Source organism: Balaenoptera acutorostrata, chromosome 1 (assembly GCF_949987535.1).
Source record: "Balaenoptera acutorostrata chromosome 1, mBalAcu1.1, whole genome shotgun sequence".
Classification (NCBI taxonomy): domain Eukaryota; kingdom Metazoa; phylum Chordata; class Mammalia; order Artiodactyla; family Balaenopteridae; genus Balaenoptera; species Balaenoptera acutorostrata.
In genome coordinates this window covers 14,898,302-14,923,776 of record NC_080064.1, presented here as the reverse complement: position 1 = coordinate 14,923,776, position 25,475 = coordinate 14,898,302, and the positions used below count along the sequence as shown (strand labels likewise).

Below are 25,475 nucleotides of genomic sequence, written 5' to 3'. Positions count from 1 at the left end.
TTCCGCGGAGGTGGAGCCTGCGGCCCAGTGCATGCCGGGCCGGCGGCGGGCCGGGCCCGGGCTCCCATCATGGCGGCGGCGGCGGAGGCTTCACGATTCTGGCTCTGGGCTGCCCTGCTCATCCCTGCGGCCGCGGTCTACGAAGACCAAGTGGGCAAGTTTGATTGGTGCGTACGTGGGGGACCTATTCGGGAAATATTTTCCCAGTACTTGTGTTCTGTCTAAAAGGATGGGGGGTGGTTACCATGCAGCACGGCCGGCTGCATAACTTGAGGGGCCCAGGGGAAAATGAAATGTGAGACCCCTTGTTCAAAAATTAAGAGTTTTAAGGTGGCGACGGCAGAGCATTAAACCGAGAGTTGGAGGCCCTTCTGAGCCAGTCCCTGTGCGACTGTACAGGTCGCAAGCCCGTGAAGCGGGCTCTGCCATCCGGGCATGCCTGAGGTTCTGGTCACAGGTCACTCTTCTCCTCCATCAGGCCCCATTTCTGTGACTGTCAGATTTCTGATCTACTAGGTGTCAGACGTCGACAGCCCTCAGTGAACGCCGTCTTTCCCCACCCCTCTAGCCCAACCCTGCCATGGGCTCAGAACAGGACCACCCAAGACTCACATCAGCCTTGAGGTGCCATTCATTCTTTCCCTCACTCACTGGCTCACTCATTCACTCTTCTTTCATTCACTAACTTTCATTCATTCACTCACTTTTCATTCAGGCTCTTATTCAGGCACTCATTCACACATTCAGTCGCTCATTCACTCACTCATTCATTCACTCACCCACCCCTTCCTTAAGGCCATGGAGTTGGCTCACTTTTGCTTGAATGTCAATTTGCCACTTAAGCGTTGTGCAATCTTGGGAAAATGACTTAATCACTCTGTGCCTTGGTTTCTTTATCTGTAAAATGGGTTTACTAGTAGTCCATTACCTCTTTCAGTAGTTGTAAGGATGAAAAAGACAATTCTTTTAAATTACTCAACACAGTGCCTGGCTCACTGAGTACAATCAGTTTGTTACCAATAATTACTATTGAGGGAACACTTTATCCTTCCAAGCCCAGCTCCTCTGTGAAGTCTTTTCTGTATCAGACAAATTAATTTGCATGTTTGTTGAGTGCCTGTTGTGGGTCAACAATCATTCTAGGTGCTGTGGACACAGAGATGGAAAGGAGCTCAGTCTGGGGGGGAGCAGATATATAAGTTATGTGATATAAGACAGTGTGACAAATGCAACATGAGTCACATTTTTAATGATGTGGGCAGATGCTCACAATATAATATGTACAGCTGACTCTTGAACAACGCAGGGGCTGAGGGTGCTGACCTTCCCTGCGGTCAAAAATTGAGCATAAGCTATGGTAAGCCCTCTGTATCTGCAGTTCTACATCCGCAGATTCAACCAACCACAGACTGTGTAGTTTTGTAGTATTTACTGTAGAAAACAACCAGCGTATATGTGGACTTGCGCAGTTCAAACCTGTGTTGTACGAGGGTTAACTGTATATATTACATATGTACAGCATGTGATTCCAATTTAGCAGAATCCTAGGTATATCCAATTTGTAAATTGAGAAGTAAACAGAAGGAAATACACCAAAATGTTGAAAAGTTTATGGTTGAAGAAAAAAAGTTCATGGATGGTGGAATTTTAGGCATTTTTTCTTCTTTTTTATACCTTTATGTTTTCTACCAGAAGCAGGCATTACTTTTATAGTCCAGATAAAAGATAACAGCATTTTAAAAAAGAGCATGGGAGTTAGACTAAGAAGTTCTTAATTTTGCATTCTAGTTCCGATAGTAATTTGTTGACCTCAACGGACTTTGGTTTGCTCACCTGTAAAATGAGAGTGATAATATTTGTCCTATGTACTTCATAAAGTGTTCAGTAACTACAGTGAGATTAAAGTATGTGGAAATGCAGATAGAAACTGTCAAATGTCATATAAACCTGTCTCTCTATACTAGTGTAGTTTCTTCTTTTTAAAAATAATTAGGCCAAACAACATAACAAGGGAAATTCAGTGTAAATGTCAGGTGTTTAATTTGCTTGAGGTTGTAATTCATGAACAGGAATATGCAGCACACTTCCTCTGTACTTGGTAGTATGCCTCAGGAAGCTAAGTACTTTCACTTTATGCTTAGATTAGAGTGTTGAAAGCGATGGGGTATATTCCAAGGAAAGTATGAGTAATGAGTCAGATGGATCCTGAACATAGCGTGGGCTAGAACAGGCTGCAGAGAACAAAGGCCTGACCCTGATCTATCAAGTTTTGTAAGAATATTTGCATAATTTTTCTCCAAAGGTCAATGAAAATAGAAGGAAAAGTTGGATTGTATGCTCTTCTCTCATGTGTAATGTGAGTGTCTAGTCTCACTGTTAATGAGTACAGAGAGGACTGTAATTTTGTTCTAGTGGGATTTAGGCCAGGTGCTCTTTTGGGTGTTCCTTATCTTGAGATAAACAAGTGCTTGCATTTAGAAGGAAGACTGTTGTATTTCTCATCGATTAGGGTGTATTCTCTCTTCTTCTTCCCATTGCCTGGAAATCTTGCTTTTGGTCAGATCTCTTCGTTAACAAACATTTCTCATGCGTCCTGAGATAGTTATGATGGTGATAACCTCATGTATTTGTGCAGTTGTCTTTTTCCAGAGCTTGATGGTTTTGGCCCCTTCCCTTTCCCTGTACTCTTTCCTTTAGGAGACAGCAGTATGTTGGGAAACTCAAGTTTGCCTCCTTGGAATTTTCCCCTGGATCCAAGAAGTTGGTTGTGGCCACAGAGAAGAATGTGATTGCAGCACTGAATTCTCGAACTGGGGAGATCTGTGAGTGAACTGTGTAGAGGGGTAACTGGGGATGGCATGGCTGCCTGTAGTGGATCCAGGATGCCCTGTGGCTTGTGAAGGCTGCGTGGCTGATTCCCCACTTGGGGACAAGTTGGCCAAAGGTTGCATCTCTTACTGGATCCTGATCATTTTTTTTTGTTTTTTTTGTTTTTTGGTCTTGTCAGCTTTGAATATTTAATGTATTCCTATAACTGGCCTTTGAGTTTACTTCCTCAGCCCAAGTCCTGACTGTTCTTAAATAAGATATTGCTGCAAAAAACGCATTATTCTATTTTGCACTAGTTTTGGATGTGCCCCTCCCCCCCATTACTTATGTTGCTTTTATGGATGTTTGTAGGCATTAAAATCATGGAAATGTAATTTACAGTCACTACTTTCCATGTGAGTCGTATGGATTTTGCAGATTTTGTTGTTGTCCGTTTATATGTTTGATGGGGTGGTGGTGGGGATGGGAAGTGCGGAGACCTCAGATTGGGACATCAGTGGCTCCCCTCATTAACCAGTGAGTGGGAGTGGATCATTGCCAGTTAGCTGTAATGCTTCCCTCCCTTGAAGTAAAATTGGGCACTTCTGTGCAAACGAAGGCCTCTTCGGTCCTCTCCTGCCTCGCTTCTTGGATGCCTTGTCGTGGTTCATAGTAACGTCGACCCTCCTGTCTCTCAGTGTGGCGCCATGTTGACAAGGGCACAGTGGAAGGGGCAGTGGATGCCATGCTGCTCTGTGGACAGGGTAGGTAGAGTCCTGCTTTGTCCCTATGATGGCGTCGGCTCCCTCTCCTCTTTCCTTGGTTCCTTCCTTTGTTCAGGGTCTGGTAGTGAATGGAGTAGGGGTGTTCCCAACAGGAAAGGACAGGCATAGTTTCTGTTTGCACTTATACATGAGAGGTGAGGCCACTGCTCACAGACCCTAGGAGGCTACAGACAGAGCATCAGTTTGGGAGATGATCTCACGTGGTTTTTTCTCTTCCAGATGCAATCACTGTGTCCAATGGAGGCCGGATCATGCGCTCCTGGGAGACTAACATCGGGGGCCTGAACTGGGAGATTACCTTAGACAGTGGCAGGTAGAGGGGAAGAAGCTGAATTTCATCTTGGTTTGGTTAAAGGCTTTGCTGGAACACAGATCTGCATAGATGGCAACTCTGGGCCTTTTGGCTTTTTTCCCAGGGGAAAAAACCACTGAAGAGCCAGAGAGCATCAAACACCCAGTTTTTGAGGTTCTTGAGGTTATGGGACACATGTGCTTACTCAGCCAGCATTTACTGAGCACCTGTTAGATGCAGAGCTCTGTGCTGGGTGCAGTGTTCATTCTTGTATTGACTGCTTTTCCTAATCTCACCATGACACAAGAGCTTTGCAGTGTTCTAGATATAAGGACGTGATATAACACATCTAGTGTTTTAATTTTATGTTTAAGAACAGTTGGAGCTACTGTTACATCTTTGCTAAAGTTGTTTAAATTATAGGGTTTACTTGCATTAGCTTATACATCTTCTGGTAGTAATTCATTTGGTAAGTACTTGGGGAGCCCCCAGGCAGTGGGAACCCACTTGTGAATGTGAGATAGTTTCCATCATCAAGGAACTCATCATCAGTTGGGTGAGGCGGGCATGCAGCCCGCTAATGACAGAAATCTCTGATGGCTGCCACGGTAGAGGGTAGGCCTGGTTGCTGTGAGGTCCCAGGGGAAGGAGGGAACAACCCTTAGGAGATTCACAGGGTTTTCAGGGAAACAGTACAACCAAGTGGCTGAAAGTACCGTCTCTCAAGTCAGCTAGTGGAAAGCAGAGCCAAGATTAGGATCCAGATGGATTTGACCCCAAAACCTGTTTCCTTACCTACCGAGCTATGGTGGTTGTGTTCCAGATTGTCCAGCCTGAGGCTCAGGAGGCTCTGGGCAGCGCTCACCCCGTCCCTGTGCTCAGTTTCCAGGCGCTTGGGCTGGTAGGCCTGCAGGAGTCAGTGAGGTACATTGCGGTCCTGAAGAAGACCACTCTTGCCCTCCATCACCTCTCCAGTGGGCACCTAAAGTGGGTGGAACATCTCCCGGAAAGGTAAGGCTGCCTTCCCCCCAGGTGATGGCTACCTCCTGCTCTCTACAAGCCCGCCTTTCTCCCTGGGGCTTGAAGCGTTTGCTTTGACTCAGGCTTACCTTAAGTTGGCATCCTGTGTAGCGTGTTGGGCTCACTAGCTCTAGGCCTGAATTCCAAGGCTGTGGCTGCCTCTGGAGTTTCCTTTGCAGTGAGGAGAAAACTCTCCACCTGGGCATGAGAGCCAGTCAAGCAAGGGGAGTGGCTCATTCGCTCACTCACTTTGGCAGGGACCCCAAACTCAAATTCCTATGGGGGGACTTCCCTGGTGGCACATTGGTTAAGAATATGCCTGCCAATGCAGGGGACACAGGTTCAAGCCCTGCTCCGGGAAGATCCCACATGCCGTGGAGCAACTAAGCCCGTGCGCCACAACTACTGAAGCCCGTGTGCCTAGAGCCCGTGCTTCACAACAAGAGAAGCCACCGCAGTGAGAAGCCCGTGCACCACAGCAAAGAGTAGCCCCCGCGCACCACAGCTAGAGAAAGCTTAGCGCAGCAACAAAGACCCAATGCAGCCAAAAAAAAAAAAAAAAATTACTATGGGGCCAGGTGTATAGCAATCATGAGCAAAGCAGGCCCTGTGGGGATTATGGGGAGCTGCAGTGTGCCTGGCCTACCTCGAGGGGGCAGCCTTACTCAGCTGATTGGTGCCCTGTAGGAACGTAAGTAGGCCTAGTGTTACTATGTCTCACTTTTTAAGAAAAAACTAGAAATTTTGTTCTTACATGTTAAATCTCAGGTCTAAATGTTGACAATGAATGCAAATTTTTTTTAAAAAGCTGTGAGCCAAACAAAACCGATTTGGGACTGCTAGTTTGTGACATCCTGGTGGCCTGGTTTTGGAAGACCCCTGAGGATACCCCTGTCCTGTGGCTAAAGCTGTTTCTCCCTGCGTTTCCTTCCCTCTCTCAGTGACAGCATCCATTACCAGATGGTGTATTCCTACGGCTCTGGGGTAGTGTGGGCCCTTGGAGTTGTTCCCTTCAGCCATGTGAACATTGTCAAGTTTAACGTGGAAGATGGAGAGATTGTTCAGCAGGTATGGTCTGGCTCGAGGAGCCTCGTGAATTGTGGAGAGGAATAGAGTCCTTCTTTGCCCTGGGGACCAGGGAACTCGGCTGGGTGGATGCAAAAGCCATTCATGGTCCCTGATTCTGGGCACTTGGAGGCTGCCTTCGGCTCATCAAGCATTTATTTAAAGCCCTCACATTTGCACATGGTGCTATCCTGGGGTGGCTAAAAAAATTGCATAGATCTGTTCATTGCCTGCAAGTATCTTATAAGATAATACTGTAAGGTAATAATAGGAAGCCATGTATGACAACTATAGCAGAGAAATGCTTATCTGAAATGTCAAGTATTAAAAAGGATCTGGTATATTTTTCAAATGACCAGAAAGCCAATCCTGATTGTCTCCAGCTTCGGAGCTCTTGGGAGGCTGGGTGGGATGGGGAGAACTCCTTCGGAACCCACCAGGAAGAACCTCTGAGCTTAGGCCCCCCAGTGGGATCCAGTGCTGACGTAGCTTATGAGCTGAGAGGGAAATGTGAAAATCCCCATGAGCCTCCTGTTCTGATGTCTTTCCTGCAGGTCAGGGTGTCGACTCCCTGGCTGCAAAGTCTCACCAGAGCCTGCGGTGTGGTGGATGAGGCGGTCCTGGTATGCCCTGACCCGAGCTCACGGTCCCTGCAGACCTTGGCCCTGGAGACAGAGTGGGAGTTGAGGCAGATCCCGCTGCAGGTGAGAGGACGCGTCCCCTGGTGCGAGGCATTGCTTTTGCTGCTTAGAAAAGCCTTTCTCCCAGTGTCGCTGCTTCCTTCCTGAGGCTTGGCAGCCCTTGGGAGGTCAGGCCTCTGGCTGAGCTGGTATGAGAGGAAATGGGCCCCTCTCCTCTTTGGAAAACCTGAATGGGAGCTTCTGGAGCCACATGCCGTGGCCTCGTTACCCTCACTGGCAAAGTGGGGCAGAGGCTACCAGCCTGGGACGATCAGTGACTTGTCTGCTTCTGGCCCTTATCCTTTTTCTTCTTGTCTCCCAGTCTCTTGACCTAGAATTTGCAAGTGAATTCCAACCCCGGGTCCTGCCTACACAGCCCAACCCAGTGGATCCTACTCGGGCCCAGTTCTTCCTGCAGCTGTCTCCAAGCCACTATGTGCTGCTGCACTACCACCACGGCGTCCTGAGTCTGCTCAAAAACTTCCCACAGGTAACTGGAGGCAGCATGGTTTGCTAGGATTCAGGAGGATCTAGCTGAGATATGGATGCTAGAAATCCCTGCCTTTGAATCTGGAGATATTTGCTCAAGCAAGAAGACATCTTTCCATGAGTGGTTTGAGAGGGGTTAGCCTTAGAGCAGAAGTGGAATTTTTTCTTTTTTTTTCTGAGAGTTACAGAGGATTTTTAGAGTAAAACTGGTGCCTTCCTAAGTCCACAAGAGAGTGGGCACGTTAATCAGAGGTTGCCTATAGATACTAAGAGCAGCATGGGATGCAGGATTCACCTGTGCCTGTGTTGGAGGTCGGCGAGAGGGCTGTGTTCAGCTGTGGCTGCAATGGGGCCCCCCTGCTCTCAAATGCCCTGGCCGTTATGCTCCAAAGTTGGGAGCATTTTCAACTCCAAGGCCAAGGGTCCTTCCTGTGGAGGTGACTTAGAGAAGGCTGCTGGCTAGGACAGGCCCTATGTAGGATCTGACACCTTGCTTTATCCCCAGACTGCCCTAGTGAGCTTTGCCACCACCGGGGAGAAGACGGTGGCTGCAGTCATGACCTGTCGGAATGAGGCAGTGAGTATCGGGAATAACAGCACATGGGGTTGTCCTTCCTTATCTTTGCTAGGAGCCCTGAGAACCAAAAGTCTGGGCATATTCACCTAGTCAGTTTGAACCCGGGGGCGGGAGGCTGTTGAGCAATATCTCACCTCATCTGTAGGGCTTTCTGCACACCTTCTTTGTCCCCAGGAATGGGACGACCTCATGTTCATCTGGGACTGTTCAGGGTTGTGTAGGCTTTGTGGGCAGAAATGGGAAATGGGATTTGCCTTCTTCCAAGGGCTGAGAAGACATAGAAGTGAAAGCTTCATTTTGGTGACCAGGAAGTGACCCTTTGGCTGAATTTTCTCCTTTTTTCCTTTTCTTTTCCCTAGCAGAAGCCTAGCAGTTCTGAAGATGGGTCAACGGGGAGCTTTTCGGAGAAGTCTGGTCCACAGGTAGGGGGTGGCGTTGGGCAGCGTGCCAGACCAGAGACACAGGAGGCCCCCCAGTGAAGCTGAGGGAGCAACCAGGGCTGTGAGCTGGTCTCCTGGAGTTCTCAGCCTCAAATGGGCTTTTCTAAGTTCAGTAAATTAAACCATGTTTCTCTTGATCATTTTTAGTTGGGAGATGAGAAAGTAGAATCCCTAGAATCTGTTCTTAACTACTTTCTCCTCTGGCCTCCATCTCTCCATGTCTTGTGGGGTCCTGGCTGGTGGAGTTGAGTGGTAGTCTGAGCAGTTGCACTGAAGCAGAGTGTGGGACCCTGGCCAGAGGCTCCAGTTTCTGCTGTGGCTTCCATCTCCTAAGTGCTTCCCAAGGGGGTTGTGATTTCCCTGCCTACAGTCTTACTAACTCTTTGGGAAGTCTCTGCTACACTGTACTGGCTTCCTTCTGGAACAAGTATGTATAGTGATTACAATTTTTTTTATTTACTCAGACACCTTATTTCTGCCTTAAGACTTAGCTTTTCTATTTTATGTCCCTTTGCGTACGTTTCCTCTCCTGGCCTGGGTCCTTCTCCAGGGTATTTGCTCCCCCCCTCCCCCCCCCCCCGCCCCGCCCAGATTCTTGGACTTCCTTTTGGGGGATCCCTGTAATTGACCCTTGCTGTCTGTACCCTAGGACTCGCTGGCTTGCTTCAACCAGACCTACACCATTAACCTCTACTTAATGGAGACAGGTCGGCGGCTGCTCGACACCACCATCACCTTTAGCCTGGAACAGAACGGCACTCGGCCAGAGCGGGTGAGTCGGGGCTTGTGGGCTTCTCAGCCTGGGGCTTTCTTTCGTTGGGGTCACTTCACAGCGATGGGTCCCAGAGTAGGATTCTCTGGACGTGGACTCTACTTCTACCTGAGCCACTGACTGTGAATAACAGTAAAAGCAGGTACCATTTAAGCCAAGTCGTCAGTGAGCCGGGCTCCGCGCTACGCTTTTTTACTTACGCACTGCTTGATTTAACCCTCTCAACAGCCATGTGGTTATTACTGCCCTCGTTTTATAAGCGAGGAAAGTGTGCCTGGTGAGATTCAGGACCCTATCCAGAGTCGCTGCCCGACATTGCCTCTGTGCACCTTCAGTGGTGTTCCTCAGCTTCTCTGGGCTGTGGCTTCTTCGTCTATAAAACGGAAAGTCTAATCCGGGCCTCCTGCTCGCTTTGTGGGGTGTTTTCGGTGCAAGATGAATGATGTGGTAGCCGAGAAGTACTCAGGTTCCTTCATGGAGAGGGCCTGAGCTAGCGCCTAGCAGTGTTGCTGTGTCAGCTCCTAAGAATACGTGATGTCTAATTGGAGTCCGGGTAAGAGCTGTATTGTTTGGACATCCAGTAATGTCGTGACCTAGACTTCTGACAACTCCTCATGCTTTGAATCTTGGGGTCTAGTGCTCTGAGAGGCATCTGGATTCTTGCTGACTGCAGTGGGCTTGACTGTTTGGTTTATAGATGTACATCCAGGTCTTCCTGAAGAAGGATGACTCCGTGGGCTACCGGGCCTTGGTACAGACGGAGGATCACCTGCTACTTTTCCTGCAGCAGCTGGGTGAGTGGACCTCATCAACCCATTTTTTTTTAGGCCTGCCCATGAGTTCCATTCAGACTCTTTATTTGGGGCTGTGGACAGGCTTCTGGGAAAGAATCAAGCGGAGTGTATCCTGAATATTTTTTTCCAGAGCCATATGTCACCTGCCTTTGAAAAATTCCTTAGCATTCTTGGGAGACAGAACTTCCCTCACTTGACCTCCTGATTCCAGCCCCTTGCCCTGCCATTTCTCTTTTTGGCACAAGAGGTGTGGTGGTCCCTGAGTCACCGAGAAGAGTCCCTTCAGGGGACGAGGGAGGTGGGCCTAACTTTTGTAACGTTGGTTTCTGCAGCAGGGAGGGTGGTGTTGTGGAGCCGCGAGGAGTCCCTGGCCGAGGCGGTGTGCCTGGAGATGGTGGACCTCCCCCTGACGGGGGCGCAGGCCGAGCTGGAAGGGGAATTTGGCAAGAAGGCAGGTATGAACTGAGGGGGCTGGGAAGCAGAGCTGCTGGTGCGGGTGCTCTGGGTGGGACTGGGCTTGGTAGTCGCACCACAGGAGATGCTGTCTCATGTGTCCCTGGCTTCCTGGACTCACCTGTTTTGCCGGTCTGTTCTGAACTAGCTCTGTGACCAGTTTCTGGTGTGTTTGTGGCCCTATGGTTTATGTAACCGTTCTTCTATCTGAAAGGAGTGACCTGTGACTCCCTCTAGGGAAAGATCCTGATGAAAAAGAATCTTAACTTAGCGTAGTAATAGCTACCCTTGTTTGGGTACCTAAGATCTGCCAGGCACCATGTCAGGCACTATATCCCTGTTGTCCCCAAAGCAACAGCCACACCTTTCCAGAGAGCGTGACCGGGCTGGTCAGTTACTGTGGTAATAGGCCAGTGCCCTCTGAGACCAGCCATGGTCCCAGCACCCAGGATGAACTCGGTTCACTCTCCTCTGATTGAGTCCTGTCCCCTCCTCCCTCCATCCATTCGTCTAGCTAGCCAGGTGGTGTTTACTGAGGGCCTGCTCTGGGCCAGGCACCCTGCTAGGCACTGCAGGTTTTCTTAAACCGAGGATTAATTTGACTTTACTATTTATTTCCGCTGCCTGGATCCAGCCATTCAAGGTAAAACCTGCTTCCTGCTGCCTTTTTGCTCATTGCCTGCCCACACGGCTAGCTTTTGGTTAATTATTTATTTTCCCTGACTTGCATGAATGAGGTATATACCGTGTGTGTGTGGATTGCTATGCCTGTGACTCATCCTGTTTGCCTCTCACTTCCCTTCCTTGAGCTGAGGTTAATGGAAAAGCGGATAAGCAAAGGCACCGCTCCTTTTCAGTGAGCACTTACCCTGTACCCCACCCCTTGGGAAATCCTGTATGTACATCATGTGATCTAATCTTGGCAACAGCCCGATGGGTTACTTGCCATTTTACAGATGAGGAGCCAGAGGCTAAAAGGTTAAGTACATTTCTCCAGGTCATCCAGGTGGTAAGAAGTGGAGCTGGGATTTTAATCCAGGTCTGCCAGACTCCAGGGGCCATGCTTTTTACCATGCTACCTTGCTCTGGGGACCAGTCTGGTCTCTGGAGGAGACTTGAGGGTGGTAGCCTCATGGATGGAGGAAGGGGTGGAGTGAAAGAGAGCCCTGGGAATGGGTTGAAAGTAGGTTAGATGGGTGCAGACTAAACCGTTGACAGCGTAGGCCTAAAGCAGCGGGAAATGGAAGTGCCTGTCCGTGACACACACACACCTGCACCCTGGTACCCCCGCACCCCGCCCTCTTCCGGCTTTGTCATGGCGCCCGGAAGCCTCCCTCTGGCCGTTCTACACGTGGGGTTGTGGTGGAGTCATTCACAGCATGGCTGCATCCTGCATGGCTGACCCCTGCCCTCTTAGTCTCCTATTCCAAGATTTCAGGCCGGTGGAGTGCTGAGAGCCAGGTGAGTAGGTTTTGGGTTCCTGCATGGCTGTGTCTGAGTGTGAGACCGTTGGCATCGCCACAGGACTGCCCCTGGGGCTTGTGGCCTGCGGCGTGGGTGACTCGAGTGCTCCACAGAGGGAGAGGGCCCTCCTCAGGAAGAGGAGGTGCCCCCTGGCTGGAAACACCTGGTCTGATGAGGAGTGAGCCTCAGCTGCGTTACCTTTCCCTTGACACCAGACGGCTTACTGGGCATGTTCCTGAAACGCCTCTCGTCCCAGCTCATCCTGCTGCAGGCATGGACCTCCCACCTCTGGAAAATGTTTTACGATGCTCGGAAGCCCCGGAGTCAGATTAAGAATGAGATCAACATTGACACCCTGGCCAGGGATGAATTCAACCTGCAGAAGATGATGGTGATGGTGACGGCCTCAGGCAAGGTGAGAGGGGCTTAAGCCAAACCTTCTGAGGTTTTGGGAGTGGGGAACAGAAAGCCTTTGGAAGGGGATCGCGCCGGTTCTAGTTTTCAAGGATAGGACTAGTTTTGGGGTTTACCTTTCTAGTAGTGAGCCAGGTATTTATTTTGCAGCTTTTTGGCGTTGAGAGCAGCTCTGGCACCATCCTGTGGAAACAGTATCTGTCCAGCGTCAAGCCAGACTCCTCCTTTAAACTGATGGTCCAGAGGACTACTGCCCATTTCCCCCACCCCCCACAGTGCACCCTCCTGGTGAAGGACAAGGTGAGGCCGCTACCTCTCATCTGAGCCAACGTGGGTGTGGTTTTCGGTGTTTTGTAACTTAAGTTCCTCCTAGGCCTTTGGAATTCTCTGAGAGTTAAAGGCAGGTAGTCAGGGCTTAGAGCTCTGTTTCTTCCAGTTTTTTGCCCGAGCGGAGGACTGTCCGGGGCCCATGTGGAAGTGACTGTAGGGTAGGTGTGATGTCACCAGGTCCCTAGTAAGCCAGCTCCGCTTCTTCCCAGACATGGGCGGCTGTTGGTACCTGGATGGCTGTTTGCTCTTCTCCAGGTGGTGGAGGGCAGGACACAAAACTGTTTATGTCTCTGACTCCCAGGAGCAGATGGCTTTTTGCAGATTCATTCTGCCATCATCAGAAGGGGGACTTGCGGGGAGGGTGGGATGAATTGGGAGATTGGGGCTGACATATATACACTATTGATACTATGTATAAAATAGATAACTAATGAGAACCTACTGTATGGCATAGGGAACTCTGCTTAATGCTCTGTGGTGACCTAAATGGGAAGGAAATCCGAAAAAGAGGGGATGTATGTATACGTATAGCTGATTCACTTTGCTGTACAGTAGAAACTAACACAACATTGTAAAGCAACTATATTCCAATAAAAATTAAAAAAAAAAAAAAGGGACTTGGTAGATAGTCTCTGGAATGGCTGCCATGGGGTTGCTGAGTTGGTCCTTGACTTTTTTGTTTATTCCTCAGTGTGACCCGTTCTTGCTTAGCTTTGGGGCTAGAGGCAGTTAAACTTTTTTTTAAAAAAATTAATTAATTAATTATTTTGGCTGCATTGGGTCTTCGTTGCTGCACGCGGGCTTTCTCCAGTTGCAGCGAGCGGGGGCTACTCTTCATTGCGGTGCACAGGCTTCTTATTGCGGTGGCTTCTCTTGTCACGGGGCACGGGCTCTAGGCACACGGGCTTCAGTAGTTATGGCACGTGGGCTCAGTAGTTGTGGCTTGTGGGCTCTAGAGCACAGGCTCAGTAGTTGTGACCCCTGGGCTTTGTTGCTCCGTGGCATGTGGGATCTTCCCAGACCAGGGCTCGAACCCATGTCCCCTGCATTGGCAGGCTGATTCTTAACCACTGCACCACCAGGGAAGTCCCAGAGGCAGTTAAACTTTTATCCTTTTGACACATCAGCCTTCAGACACTTTCACCTTTAGCCAAGACTTTATTTTCCGCAAGGAGGGCAAAGACTAGGGAATCTGCCGTAGCTGAGCTCAAGTCCCAGCGTTCCAGGTTTACCCCTAGGACTTGCATTCTTTTCACGTTGCTGGAGGCTGACCGTTTGCTTGCCCATTTCAGGAGACAGGAATGAGTTCGCTCTATGTCTTCAATCCCATTTTTGGGAAGTGGAGTCAGGTGGCCCCCCCAGTGCTGAAGCGCCCCATCTTGCAATCATTGCTTCTCCCCATCATGGATCAAGACTATGCCAAGGTGCTGCTGTTGATAGATGATGAGTACAAGGTATGCCGTCTGCAGAGTGGCTGCAGAACTGCCCAGCCAATCAGGTGTGGGAGCGGGGTGCTCAGACAGCCGCTCGAGGGCCCCAGATGGGAGCCGTCTGCTGTCAGCACTCATTTGGGCTTGAAGGGCATCTCTAAGCGACTCGATTGCTCTTTCTGCACTTGTGAAAACTCGGACTCTTAACAGAACTCAATTTAAGCCCTGATTGAGTTTAGTAGACTTTAATTCTTTTAAGATTTGCTGTTTCTTTTCTTAAGGCCCTCTTTAACAGGAAACAGTAATGAGTCTGGAGAAACTGTGCTTAGAGATTCCTTTTCCCTTAACTCTTTTCTGGGGTTTTCAAGGTCACAGCTTTCCCGGCCACTCGGAATGTCTTGCGACAGCTCCATGAGCTCGCCCCTTCCATCTTCTTCTATTTGGTGGACGCGGACCAGGGACGGCTGTGTGGCTATCGACTTCGAAAGGTAGGAGGGGGCATCCTGACAGGCCCCTTTGTGGGAGGGGTGTAGATGTTTCCTCGTTATTTGGCTAAGGAGTGAATTATGCTATTCATTATGTTGTAAACTTAGAGAGCATAATCCTGATGTCAAAGGCAGTCATTTTCATCTATTCCATGGCAGGCGAGGTTCTAGCTGCCGTGGAAGGAGCAGCGCACAACACTCTCTGCCCCCGTGGAGCTTTCATTCCTCATCCCTCTCCTATAGCAGGGGGAAGCGGCGTTTTCTCCATTCTTAGAAGGGCGGGAGGTGGGAATGGTGATTGAACAATAGTACTTTCTATATGAAGATGGTGTTATTGATCCACTCTTTTTTTTTTCTTTCATTTTTCTTTTTTTTTATTTTTGGCTGCGTTGGGTCCTCGTTGCTGCGCGCGGGCTTTCTCAAGTTGAGGCGAGCGGCGGCTACTCTTTGTTGTGATGCACGGGCTTCTCACTGTAGTGGCTTCTCTGTTGCAGAGCACGGGCTCTAGGCGGCACGGGCTCTAGGCGGCACGGGCTTCAGTAGTTGTGGCACGTGGGCTCAGTAGTTGTGGCTTGCAGGCTCTAGAGCGCAGGCTCAGTAGTTGTGGCGCACGGGCTTAGTTGCTCCGTGGCATGTGGGATCTTCTCGGACCAGGGCTCGAACCCATGTCCCCTGCATTGGCAGGCGGATTCTTAACCACTGCGCCACCAGGGAAGTCCCTATTGATCCACTCTTGATTGAATGTGCGCTTTGAATTTTATTTCTAGAAATGGGATTGACTTACTCCGATCCTGACATACTTGAGTCCAGTGCTTGCAAACAGTGATTCACACTGGCTCTGAAGTCCAGCTCTGAGCTTCACAAGGGCTGGCCTTGGCTCCGATAGCAGGGCTGTGTAGAGGGGTAATTTGTGGCGTACTCCCCAGAGGGCCCTCCCATCTTGTCTGTAAGGCCTTTGGAGGGACACCACAGCATAGAGGTTAAGAGCTTGAACCTGGCTGCTTGTGCGGGAAACCTAGTTTTATTTATCACTTACCCATTTTGTGTCCTTGGGCAGATGACTTCTCTCTGATCCTGTTTTCTCGTCTGTAAAACAAAATGGTAATAGTACTATATCAGAGGGTTGTTGTGAGGAGTTGGCGAGTTAATACATGTAAGTCACATAAAGCAGTGCCTGCTACACAGTAAATGCCATCCAAGTTTTACCTGCTGCTGTTTAAAAAATGCAGTGTCCTTTCCTGACATTCTGTAACAGCTAATCTTTAGCATAAATAGCATAGGAAATGGTCTGTCCAGAAAACCTGCTGTTTACCCTGTGGGTGAAAAAATACTGTCCTTCTGAGTTGATGAAAAGGGGACCTTGAAAGAGACAGTTCTTTGTGGATAGAAGGACGTGACTTGGAGTGTGGGTGTCATCGTAAAGATGGTGGGGGGACGGCAAAGGAGGCAGAGCTCACATGGGAAGTCAGCCATGTGAGGGGTGGTCTGCCAGTCTCTGACCTCCAGTGGGCTCACTGGTGACCTTGCTCTCTGGGAAGGTTTTAGTGAACTCTAATGTTTTCACAGGTGTCCTTGGGTAATGGGGCCTTATATGTTCTTAATAAAAATTTTTATTATTTCAAAAACATTTAAATTTCAAAAAAATTTAACACATGAGTACATTCTCATAGTATAAGATTAAACTGATACAGAGGTACAGGAGCAAGATGTGAACGGGCCCTTTCAGGCCCATTGCCAGCTGCTTCCCTGGATGGAATGCCTTTCAGTGGCCTGCACGCCTTCCTCTGTCCTGTCTCTGCCTCTGTGTCTATAGTGCTGGATAAACAGCTTACAGACCACACAGACATGCGCTTCACGTATATTCTTTCTTACCTGAAATGGAATTGACCTATATTTAACTAATAGGAAATCTGCTTTTTTCACTTTATGTGTCTTCTACCTCATTATTTTGTTAAACCCATATCTTATTAAAATATAATACTGAGAAAAGCGCAAAATCCCGAGGTTACTACTCAGTGGCCCTTCACAAAAGGAACACACTCGTGTACACGGCAGTCACATCAGGAAGCAGTTTAGCACCAGCGCCCTGGGAAGCCCTTGTGCCCCTTGCCAGTCACTACCCCCACCCCCTCACCCCCCAGGGCTCCGTGTAATTCCACAGTGGGGATGTGTAATAATGCATTTAACCACACAGTTTTATTGGTTTCTTTTGACTGTAAAGAACGTTTCTTGTAATATTTTGAGGTCCCCGCCAGCTTAGTAATTCACTGCTGGCTCAGTGTACAGGGAACTTAGATTTTAGTAATAAGTGGCAAATTTTCTTTGAATTATTCTTACTCAGATAAACAATGGGATACTATTAAATATTCCTCTCCTTTCTCACTGGCTTTAGTATCTTTCCGTTTTTTGACAAGAAGTAGGGTTTATTGGTGACGTGAGTGAGGAGGGGCCGCTCCAAGGCTCCCATGAGTGCAGGGCCCGCCATGTGTACAGGGCGCCACAGATTAGGGGTGTACTTGACCGCACAGCCATCCGGGAGGAGCTGCTTTTCAGCCACCAAGTCTTCCAATTCATCTCTATTACACTTAGTAAAGCCGCGCTTCTTGGAGATGTGGATCTTCTGGCAGCCAGGGAACTTGAACTTGGCTCCATGTTGGGCCTCAGTCACATGCTCCTTGTTCTGCAGCTTGGTGCAGGTGGATATGATGACTTGGCTGGCCACTGGGCCCTGGGGCTTTCCAAAGGCACCTCGCAGGGCTGTCTGGAGCCTAGACTGGGGACAGCATGAGGTCAGACATGAATGTCTACTTGGAGAGGACCGTCTCCCAGGTCCCCTCGGGCAGCCCAGACAAGCACCTGGTGCCTCCACTGCCCAGGAGGCTGCTGTTTGCAGCCGAAGCACACTGGGCTTTACTAGTTTTCTTACTTGAGCTGAGAGTTCCAAACTTCTTCCCAAAGTAGGTCCGTATTGCTGCCTCTCTGGGAGCTCTGATCCCTGTTCCCTCCTGCACAGAGGCCCCAGGTGAACTGCAGGACGTGTCTAGCCACAGCTGTCGCGGGTCTAAGGGTACCTTCCTGATGACCAGTGCTGGCTCTTTTGCCCCACCCCAGGATCTCACCACTGAGCTGAGTTGGGAGCTAACCATTCCCCCGGAGGTGCAGCGCATCGTCCAGGTGAAGGGGAAGCGCAGCAGCGAGCACGTTCACTCGCAGGGCCGAGTGATGGGGGACCGAAGCGTGCTCTACAAGGTACGGCCAGCCGTCTGGCGTAGCGCAGAGAAGCACGGGGTGTAATTCTGGCTCTGGGATTTGGTGGCTGTGGGACCTTGAGTGAGTCATTTAATCCCTCTGAGCCTTAATTTACTGTCTGTGAAATGGGCATGATATGCCCTTCTCCTAGGATTGTTGTGATGATCACATGAGGCACTCATGCTTAGCATAGTGCCAGGCATATATGGCCACTACCCAGTAGATGTTAGCTGTTATTTTTAGTGGTAGTACTGATAGACCTTTCTGGGGTTAAACCTTAGTCGATCCATCAGAAACTCCATCTCTGTGATCCAACACTCTAGTTAGTGGTGAGGGCGGGGAGACGGAGAGGTGACTAGTCGGTTGCGGAGCTATCCTATGAGGGAATGTAGTCATTGTGGTGACGAGCATGAATTACAGCCTCTGGCAGAGCAGAGACTGAGTTGGAGGAGGAGGCGTAATAGAACAGGGCAACACGACCAAGGGACTCGACGGGGCCGCCGCTTCGCTGAGCGTGAGGCAGAGCGCAAGCCTCCAGTTGGACGGTCCAGGTTCAGACTTGCTGTTCATCGTGGGAAACTTGCTTAGGCTTCTTGAACTTCCCTTTATTTATTTATTTATTTATTTATTTATTTAAATTTGGCCATGCCACGCAGCTTGAGGGATCTTAGTTCCCTGACCAGGGATTGAACCCATGCCCTCGGCAGTGAAAGCGCGGAGTCTTAACCACTGGACCGCCAGGGAATTCCCAGGAGTAGGGCTTTTTGGATTCATACTTGTTGTGGAGATTTTTTGCCTGCTTTGTTGAGACTAGACTATAGAGGGCCGAGGAGGGGAGCAGGCAGACAGGCTGCTGTGATAATCCAGGTGAGGTGATGGCGGCTTCAGCTGGGTTGGTTGGGGGAGGTGAGATGGGATCAGATTCTGGATACTTGTGAAGGTAGAACCAATAGGATATGCTGATGGATGGGGTGCGTGTGTCTGTGTTAGAGAGAAAGGAGTCAAGGACGACTCAGAGGTCCCAGGTGTAAGACACTGACACTCGGGAGGCCTTGTGGGGAGCAGGTTTTATCAGGGGTAGAACAGGAGTTCAGTTTGGGGCATGTCAAGTTTGAGATGAGACACCGAAGAAGTGATACTGATATGGCGGTCCGTTAATCAAGTCTGGAGTTCAGGGAGAGGTCTGGCTTGGATATGTAAACTCAGGCGATGCCAGCACCTGTAGATGGTGTGAAAGCCACGAGATTGGCTGAGATCACCATGAGAGCGAGTGTAGACAGAAATGTCCAGAGACTGGAGAGTGGAGGAGGGACCCACGGAGGGGGCAGAGAAGGAGTGGCCGAGACAGGCAGAAGGAAAACCAGGGCACGGGTGTCCTGGACACCAGGTAGAGAAGGTGTCTCAAGAAGGGCGTGATCACCTGTGTCACCTGGTACTAGTCGCTCAAGTCAGATGAGAACTGAGACCCATCCATTGGTGTGGTGATAGGAGGGCACTGGTGGAGAGTCATCGTGTTGCTGGACCCATGTCCTTCCATCACTGAGTGGGCCGGCCCGGGTTGTATCTTGAGTTACCATTTGCTTGCCTGTGACTTGAGCAAGTTGCTTAACTAGTTCAAGACATTTCATCTGTGAAACGTGGATAGTGACAGCTATTTGCAGGGTTGTTTACGGGATTCAATGAAATGATGGAGGCAAAGTCCCTGGCGTGGCCCCCAGCCTCCAGCAGACACTGAACGAGTGCAGCAATGAGGCCCTCTAAACAGGAAGCTCTTCCAACCAGAAAACCCTCTTCCTCTGTCAGCCAGAGAGCTCTGGGCCTGCCTCCCCACCGCTCATGATATGCCGCTGTGGTTCTGAAGGAGCTTTTCTCTCCGTCTCCCCAGAGCCTGAACCCCAACCTGCTGGCTGTGGTGACAGAGAGCACGGATGTTCACCACGAGCGCACCTTCATCGGCATCTTCCTTGTGGATGGCGTCACCGGGCGCATCATCCACTCCTCCGTGCAGAGGAAGGCCAAGGGCCCTGTCCACATCGTGCACGCGGAGAACTGGGTGGTGGTAAGGCGTGGCGCGTGAACTCAGGGCACCCCCAGGGGCCTGACGTAGCATGAGAGTACGTGGCTGGTCTCCCTGCAGCCTAAATCTTTTCCTTGCCTATTGTTCCAGAAACTAGTTGCTACTTTGCGTTTTCATAGAATTCAAAACTCCTGGCTGGCACCAGTGGGTGCTGGGTAGGGGGTTGGGCTCAGGAATCAGACTGCCTGTTCTTCCATTTCCTGACTGTATAACCTTGAACTAGTTACTTAAGCTTTCTGTGTTGTATTATATATGAAATAGGGGTAACAACAGTCACCTCTATTTGAGTTTAGAACAACACCTGGCATGTAGTAAGCGCTCAGATGTTAGCTATTATTCTTCTGACTTCTAAGAATCTTGAGAATTCCTTTGTCTTGTGGTGAACTTGGATAGTCTAGGTACAGCTACCCTGAAGGTTAGTAAACTTGGTAGCAGGAAGGAAGCTAGGGTGCTGGTTGTTTCTTTCCTTCCTGGACGTGCCTTTGCATGTACGTTCCCCTTTCCAGCTGAACCAGCAGCTGAGCCCCAAGCAGCCCCCTCCTCTTCTCTCCGCAGTACCAGTACTGGAACACCAAGGCCCGGCGCAACGAGTTCACTGCGCTGGAGCTCTACGAGGGCACCGAGCAGTACAACGCCACGGCCTTCAGCTCCCTGGACCGCCCACAGCTGCCCCAGGTCCTCCAGCAGTCCTACATCTTCCCCTCCGCCATCAGCGCCATGGAGGCCACCATCACCGAGCGGGGCATCACCAGCCGACACCTGCTCAGTGAGTGACCGGGTCCCTTCAGGCAGCCGCACTGAAGGACGGAGCCAGGATCAGTGAGGAGGGCTTCATATCAGCAGAAAAAGTTCCCTAGTCTGGCTTTGCCGTCCGTAAAAGAGCTGACACATCCCTCCTCGTCCTTGTTTCTGATGAACCACTTTCATGTCTCTGTTCTGTTTTCACCTCGTTTGGAAAGCTGAGCCCTGATACCATACCCAACAGGTAGCCTGTGCAGATGGGCTGCAGAAACTGGCAAGGTGTAGGGTCTCATCTTCATGTAGTTCAAGTTCAAGACTCAACTAGACAGGTCGCTCTGTCTAGTTGGTTTTACCAAAGACATTTGGGACTGTCAGATTTGACAGGCACTTGGTGTTACTATTTTACTCTCAAATATGAGGAAGACAGACTGCTTGGTAATTTCCCGAGTTTAATTCCCACCATTCCTGAAACCACTGGGAGCTCATGTTGCCCGGTCCTCCGGCTGCTCTCCCCCCACCCCCATTCCCCACCAGCGTCACTGCTTCAGCTGCCCACAGGCTCCTGTTTGGCTGACAGCGAGGAGACCTGCTTAGCTGGGGCAGGTATTGCTGGAGGAAAGGAGGAGGATGAAGAGATCCAAGTGGGTTTCCATGCTCTTCTCTTTCATCATTTCCCAGTTCTTGAGTCTAGCTCTTCATTTTCTGATGTCTCAGGATGATATGTGAAGAAACTCATATCTTCAAAAGTGGGAACCTTCATTCAGACCCAGGTGTATTGGATTATTGTTTCTGGCCATTTAAGGGAGCCTCAGTGACCCATTTTTTTGGTTTTAAACTCTATTTCAGTTTCTGTGATAAGGACATTTTTGTAAGTAGCCCTAATCGGGGATCAGGTCAGTGTGAACACTCACTTCTGTTGACTTGTTTCTGTGTATGTAGTTGGGCTGCCTTCCGGAGCAATTCTTTCCCTTCCTAAGGCCTTGCTGGATCCCCGCCGGCCTGAGATCCCAACAGAACAAAGCAGGTGAGACCCTTGTGGGTAGTGCTGAAGGCTGTGACCTTAAGGAACTTAGCATCTTGATTACGTCTGGTCCTTGGTCTGCTGTGCACTGTCCTGCTCTGCTGGGGATGTGGCAGTGAACACATCTGCCCTCATGGAGTTTGCATTCCGGTGGTGGCGACGAGGTGGATAATAAATAAGATACACAAGTGAAATAATGCTGTATTAGTGTGCTTGTAAATGGCAAGGAGAAAAAAACTAAGAAGGGGTGGGGTCTAGGAAGGGTGTGGAGGGGTGCAACTTGAGAGGGTGGCCTGGGAAAGCCCCTCAGAAAAGGTGACTTTTGAGGAAAGACTTGAGGGAGGTAAGAAGCTGGCCTTGTGGATGTCGAAGGAGAATGTTCCAGGCAGAGGGAACAGCTGTCACAAGTGCCCTGAGATCATGTCTGGTAAGTTACAGGGAGGGCTGGAGGCCACTGCGGCTGGAGCAGCCAGTGGTGGGGACGCTGGGAAATGAGGTGAGGGAGGTGCTGGGGCCTGGGTCACATGGGAAGCCAATAGCTGTCGGTGTTCGTTTTCTTTGTTTTGTTTTGTTTTTTTTTGGCTGCATTGGGTCTTTGTTGCTGTGCGCGAGCTTTCTCTAGTTGCGGCGAGCGGGGGTTACTCTTCGTTGTGGTGCGAGGGCTTCTCATTGCAGTGGCTTCTTTTGTTGCGGAGCATGGGCTCTAGGCGCGTGGGCTCAGTAGTTGTGGCACGCGGGCTGAGTAGTTGTGGCATGCGGGCTCTAGAGCGCAGGCTCAGCAGTTGTGGCACACGGGCTTAGTTGCTCCGCGGCATGTGGGATCTTCCTGGACCAGGGCTCGAACCCGTGTCCCCTGCATTGGCAGGTGGATTCTTAACCACTGCGCCACCAGGGAAGTCCTAGTTTTCATTTTTGTGTTTCCAGCCATCATCTCTGCGTATTTTCTTGCCTCCATCCCGAATTCTCTTCGCAGAGGGGTGTGAGGAGCTGTGGGCAGGGCAAGGAGGCAGTAGATGTGTCTTTGCACGTAGGGAAGGGAGGACGGTTTGGAGCGGGGGGAGGTTAAAGCTGGTGGACTGAGGCACTCTGGAGTGAAGAGCAGGAACTGGCCTACTGGCTTGATGTTTTGGTTTTAAAATGGCCCTTTCTTCCTCTAGTGTGAAATACTGGTCATCTGTGGTTTTGTTTTTTTTAGATTCAGAACGAGGTAGGAATCCAGATCTGTCTTACTCTCCATACAGCATTCTTTCTTGCAGCCCTTCCTAACATTCCCTGATGCACATAGACCTTAGAAGAAGATATGAGGCTGATACGTGGCCTGGAAACCTCCCAGGGCTCAGGGCAGCCAGGAGATCCCCTTACAGCAGTTTTGAATGCCGGTCCTGGTTGATGTTTTGCAGAGAGGAGAACCTGATCCCGTATTCTCCAGACGTACAGATCCACGCAGAGCGGTTCATCAACTATAACCAGACAGTTTCTCGAATGCGAGGTATCTATACAGCTCCCTCGGGCCTGGAGTCCACTTGTTTGGTGAGTAGAGCCCCAGCCCGGCCTGTGCCACCTCGTCCACAGCCACCCTGTGCGACATCTGCTCTTTCTTTCACCCTTGGGAAAACAACTGAGGGGTCTGTTTCCTTTGTGACCGGAGTTTGCGGTTGTGGCGGATCACTGGTGCCTTTCTTACGGATTTCTCATTCCCTCTGCCTTCCAGGTTGTGGCCTACGGTTTGGACATTTACCAAACTCGAGTCTACCCATCCAAACAGTTTGATGTCCTGAAGGATGACTATGACTATGTGCTAATCAGCAGCGTCCTCTTTGGTCTGGTCTTTGCCACCATGATCACTAAGAGACTGGCACAGGTGAAACTCCTGAATCGTGCCTGGCGGTAAAGACCTGAGACCCACTGCCGGAGAGCAGAGAGCCCAGGGGAGTGGGGGTCAGACAAGAAGCTGCAGCTGCAGTTTGACAGGTCAGGGGAGGATGTGTGTTGGACACTCATCTCAGTTAAGAGCTCTTTGGAAGAAGATGGGCTCTCGTGGAGACTCCTTTTGGGATACGTCGGATGCGGAGTCATTGGTGGTGGATGAAGGCTGAACTCACTCTCTCAGCTGAGATCTCAAAGCATCTTGATGGACTTTCCCCCGGAGTCCCAAGGCCATCGCCGTTTCCCTTCTGTGCCCATCCATGAATGTTGTGTTTTTTTTAAGACCTCCAACAGATTTTTCTCTTTTGTGAGGCCTGTTTAAATTGATGTTGGTTTGCCTTCTGTTTCCCGGGTGTATCTGGAAAGCCTTCTGATTGTTTCCCTGCTCCTTGCTTCAAAGTCAGAAGGGAACGCTTATTGACAACTCCACCTTATAGGTGCATTTGCTGTTTTACACTGGGGAGAAAGAAGAGCCATCCTTAGCTGAAGTTTGAGGACTGATGCAGCCTCTTATGGCTTCTCTCCAAAGTAACTTTGGGTCAAGGAGTCTATGTGTGTGTCGAAACTTGCCTCTCGTTTCATGCTCCCATTCATCAATGGGCCACCCAGTCTTAGATGCAGTTTATTGAAAGCCAAGTGCATAATACCGTCTTGGTTTGTTGGTCATTGTCGTCCAAGCTTTTCGCCTCAGATATGTCGCGAAAGGAGCTGAGGCCTTTTCAATACTACTGAATTGTCTGAACCTTGAAGAGATTTCAAGGGAGGAAGGCAGATCTCCCTGTTTCACAGTCCCTCATAATCTCTGATTTCGCCCACAAACTGGTCTAGTCATCTTAGAACCTAGATAGATAAAGTTGGTCTTTTTTAAGAACCTCATTATTTTTAGTTATAAATTAATGTATGGGTTACTCTACTTCTCTTAAAATGAGCAGATTTTAAATCTTATCTTTAAAAAAAGAAGAGAGAAAAGGGTAGGGGTGGGAAACTGGCATCTTGTGGGTAGCATTGTTGATTGGCTGGGCTGTTGTCTCTGCTACAAACTAAAGATGTCCTAAAAATTTTCCCTTGTTCATGGATTTGGGGAATGATGGCGTTTTTCTTTACTGTGAAGAATGAAATGTACAGAGAGCCCTGTTGGGAGAGAGACACGTTTAAGTGTTTGAATAAAGTGAGTGACGAATGATATTGTTCAGGTCCTTTTTTGTGGCTTTGGAACATCATATTGAGGCTACTTCTGCATTGGAGGGGGACAGAAAGCTGTGCAGAAATGGAGTGAGTGCAGTATTTTAATTGGGAAACATGCCAATTTAATATAAGTGTTGTGTTATTTAAAAAACAAAATTTTTTCTTTCTGTGGTCATGTGCTGATGGTAGAGAAGGAAGAGAAGTGAGAATAATTTTACTTTAAAATAAAATTGTGAAATTGATTTTAATGAATGAATGAACACCTGAGTATCTCCAGAAAAAATAGGCATCTATTCATCCTGACTCAAGGCATACATATTTTGTTTAAAGTGATCTGAGAGATGGGAATAAGTACAACTTAAAAAAATTCTGCCCTAGTTTTGAGAAAACCTGGCTGGAATTTTGCCTGTCCTAAATAAATGTGTGCAAGCTGCATCATTAACTATTACCTTGCTGCCTGCTCTGCTTACACGGCCCAATAAGTCTGCTAGATTCTAGTTTTCATTTACCCATGTATGTGCCAGAATCTGAAAGAACAAGCTGATGGGAGGGAAGTTATCTGCCTTTTCATAAAATTCCCTCTATTTCAGCTTTAATCGTAACTATTTTACTGAAAGTTATCTCAAAGCAGGCAGTTAAAATAGCTAATGCTAACAGCATGGTCAAATCTAAGTCTTCTTAGTTCTCAACCTTTCTTAATCTCAAAGCAGCACTTGCTTCTGACCAGCTATGCTCAGCCTCTACCCATGGCCTTTGAAACTGCTTCCTCTCAGATCTCTGATGTGTTTTCTTTCTTTCTTTCTTTCTTTTTTTTTTTTTAAAAGACACCAATTGTACTTGAACATTTGTTACTTTTTTTTTTAATTAATTAATTAATTTATTTATGGCTGTGTTGAGTCTTCGTTTCTGTGCGAGGGCTTTCTCCAGTTGCGGCAAGCGGGGGGGGCCACTCATCGCGGTGCGCGAGCCTCTCACCAT

At 49.2% G+C, this 25,475-nt stretch overlaps 1 protein-coding gene and 1 pseudogene across 4 annotated transcripts; one reads left to right on the top strand and one right to left on the bottom strand.

Annotated features, from left to right (window-relative positions):
- The first annotated feature begins 8 nt into the window (after nt 1–8).
- Nucleotides 9–24,495, top strand: EMC1 (ER membrane protein complex subunit 1). Of its 4 annotated transcripts, none has more exons than XM_057543945.1 (23): nt 9–167; nt 2,698–2,822; nt 3,507–3,572; nt 3,813–3,906; nt 4,768–4,896; nt 5,847–5,973; nt 6,525–6,674; nt 6,973–7,140; nt 7,645–7,716; nt 8,079–8,138; nt 8,806–8,928; nt 9,626–9,722; nt 10,055–10,177; nt 11,855–12,054; nt 12,204–12,353; nt 13,676–13,837; nt 14,182–14,301; nt 17,410–17,547; nt 19,433–19,606; nt 20,180–20,390; nt 21,305–21,389; nt 22,787–22,916; nt 23,098–24,495. In XM_057543945.1, exons 1-23 carry the CDS (start codon nt 70–72, stop codon nt 23,275–23,277), a joined length of 2,982 nt encoding a protein of 993 aa, XP_057399928.1. In that variant the 5' UTR covers nt 9–69; the 3' UTR covers nt 23,278–24,495. The 4 variants fall into 4 exon arrangements, with proteins under 4 accessions (XP_057399928.1, XP_057399935.1, XP_057399926.1 ...); XM_057543952.1 differs by having other exon boundaries at nt 8,076–8,138; nt 10,058–10,177; XM_057543943.1 differs by having other exon boundaries at nt 8,076–8,138.
- LOC114236831 (small nucleolar RNA SNORA70) lies at nt 17,115–17,232 on the bottom strand (annotated as a pseudogene).
- Nucleotides 24,496–25,475: the final 980 nt, after the last annotated feature.